Source organism: Varroa jacobsoni, unplaced genomic scaffold (assembly GCF_002532875.2).
Source record: "Varroa jacobsoni isolate VJ856 unplaced genomic scaffold, vjacob_1.0 scaffold_803, whole genome shotgun sequence".
In the NCBI taxonomy this organism is placed as follows: Eukaryota; Metazoa; Arthropoda; class Arachnida; order Mesostigmata; family Varroidae; genus Varroa; species Varroa jacobsoni.
Window position 1 is genome coordinate 101 of NW_019213705.1, and position 2,271 is coordinate 2,371.

Sequence of the window (2,271 nt, forward strand, 5' to 3'; positions counted from 1 at the left end):
TTACTACACTAGCTATGTTTTACGTAACAATTTTAATTTGACAGACTTTTGCAATTATATATTTCACACACTGTTTTACAAGATTTCAGTTACACGAATCGTATCAACAGGTTGAAAATTGTCAGAATTCTGCGCCGATTCAGGCCAGATACAATCCATATGTTCGACCAACAATGAGCGTATTTTTACTTCTTCCACTGCTGTATAATTTAATACGTTTATGTTGAAAATAATGAAAAAACTCTAAGAAATTTGAAATTACGCATAGTTTTTAATATCAGACTTCAGGTCCGGGGTCGGATTTATTTAGAACACACGATAATCACGTTTATTTACACATTAACACATTCTCTTGGCCTCGTATATTCAGTACTTCCGAAAACATCTTTGTCCCTGGTAATGATTGCTGTTATCAATTGTATTGTTCCACTGTGTTTCTAGTATTGTTCCATTCGCCTTTTATCACGGACGCTTTTTGAGTGAATTATGTTAGCTTTGGTTAGATCGAATCCGGAATAAAGGTGGCTTCATATTTTTCTGTCCCACCTGGTATGCACTAGGTCGGAACTTCAATCTCACTTACAATCAAGAGTCTTTTTTTGCTCGGCTTTTTGCTGCTTGAGCCGCATTTGGTCTGCATCACGTTGTCTCCGTTCTTCAAGCGTCATACCTTGGAAAGCAAATAACGAAACAAAAAGGCATAACATGGCTTATTTAGGTGCATATCGCCTAAGTCAGTTCGAATAAATATCTCTGCTAAAATAATCAAAGAAGATCTAAAAAGATAACCACCGGAGTACGTGTAAAGAAACGAGTCGGAAAATGTATAGCAGAATTATTTTTCTTATTTAGAAAAAAATTTCATGTCAGTTGTCAGATGAGATTAAGATTCGTTACTGTATTACAAATGTGTTGAAACATACCTTTGTTCCCGTCCTTTTGGGAGGATCCTTTTTTCCTCTGAAGTTCTAGTTGCTTCTTCTGGTTCTTCTCGCGAGCAAGATCCCTTTGGTTTCCGCGAGTCATTGCAGCCAATAATACAATACCAAAATTTGACCAACGGGAATACGGTGTGGCAAAGATTCGAAGCGTACTCTGGCCAAGGAGCACCTAAAATTGTAAGAATCAAGTTAAATTACGAGGTCCACATGATGGCTCATGGAGAGGCGGTAACTACATAAAGTACCAACAGTACACTCGTAATTAAATGAAGCACCGCTATCCTGTCTCGCTTACTTTATATATCGCCGCTTTCACGTAAGTTACGATTTATAACCTTGCTTTTTTACTATACTATTATGATAATACAGCTTAGCGGGCTTAAGTAAAATCAATAAAAAATATAACTACAAAATTGCGTCACGTTTCTTTATCATCTGTATATAAGCCTATATATTTTTGTTTTATGTTTAATTCTTTTGGTCTATTGATTTTTTTAGTATCTACATTAATGGGTAACACCACACGAAAAAGTCAAGTCGGCATCACTCAAGCAGTTTTCTCAGACATCTGGGAGTTACCCAGTTGTTGCTGGATGAAAACATTACATAATCACGATTGAACCCCCCTAAACATGGGTAAATGTATCAGTTTGTTGGGTGTGCATTTATAACTAATGGATGCCTCATCTCGAGTGATATGGCCAAATGGCGAAGCCAAATAAAATCATATTTCTACACAGAAATCAAATACTAAAGATGACGGAGCAGTTAAAGGCGACTGCAGCACCTGGAAGGTGGAATTCTGCCAAAACGATAATTTGTAACTATACGATAATATTTTTATGAGAAGTACGTTATTCACCTTCGCTCGATGCAGTAAAGTATAACCTACCCCAAATGTGGTGGCACACCAATGAACCAGTTTTTTGTGGGGGTTAATTCATGAAAGTTTCGAGAAACTTCTTCCTGTACCTTATCCGCTATCGGCAAAGATGGCGAACAAACAAATCGCTTAAATGTCGGACTACTGCTGGCACGGAACGGGAAATGCTCGGAACAGCTAAAGGTATCTGAATGAGCGCGCGCAACTTTTCTAATTCCTTGATTAAGAGGCATCACCTGAAATGAATGGTTTGTTATTCGATTGAATCAAATAAAACATTTAGACTAGCACGCATTGAATGATAATATACCGTTGCTGTTATAGGATATTTCTTCAGCAATTCTTGTTTTCGCGCGGATCTCGAAAACAATTACTAGATATTACAACGTCGATAAATCGAAGTTACTCAGCTTTGTGGAAACTAGAAAGGAGTAGAGTTGAAGATAA

At 37.2% G+C, this 2,271-nt stretch overlaps 1 protein-coding gene across 3 annotated transcripts; it reads right to left on the bottom strand.

Annotated features, from left to right (window-relative positions):
- Positions 1-247: 247 nt before the first annotated feature.
- Positions 248-2,050, bottom strand: LOC111263952 (modifier of protein aggregation 4). 3 transcript variants are annotated; one of them, XM_022839492.2, is made up of 3 exons: positions 1,914-2,050; positions 924-1,110; positions 248-670 (listed from the first exon to the last, which is right to left on the bottom strand). In XM_022839492.2, the coding sequence occupies exons 2-3, from the start codon at positions 1,024-1,026 to the stop codon at positions 576-578; spliced, it is 198 nt and encodes a 65-aa protein (XP_022695227.2). In that variant the 5' UTR covers positions 1,027-1,110; positions 1,914-2,050; the 3' UTR covers positions 248-575. The 3 variants fall into 3 exon arrangements, with proteins under 3 accessions (XP_022695227.2, XP_086826005.1, XP_086826006.1); XM_086969879.1 differs by having other exon boundaries at positions 1,834-1,985; XM_086969880.1 differs by having other exon boundaries at positions 1,804-1,960.
- Between the last annotated feature and the right edge of the window lie 221 nt (positions 2,051-2,271).

Excerpts from the sequence above, each read along its gene's own strand:
- LOC111263952 (XM_022839492.2), bottom strand. The coding sequence starts at position 1,026 with ATGACTCGCGGAAACCAAAGGGATCTTGCTCGCGAGAAGAACCAGAAG. Across the intron at positions 671-923 it reads CCAAAAGGACGGGAACAAAG|GTATGACGCTTGAAGAACGG; the intron begins GTATGTTTCAAC and ends TTGCTTTCCAAG.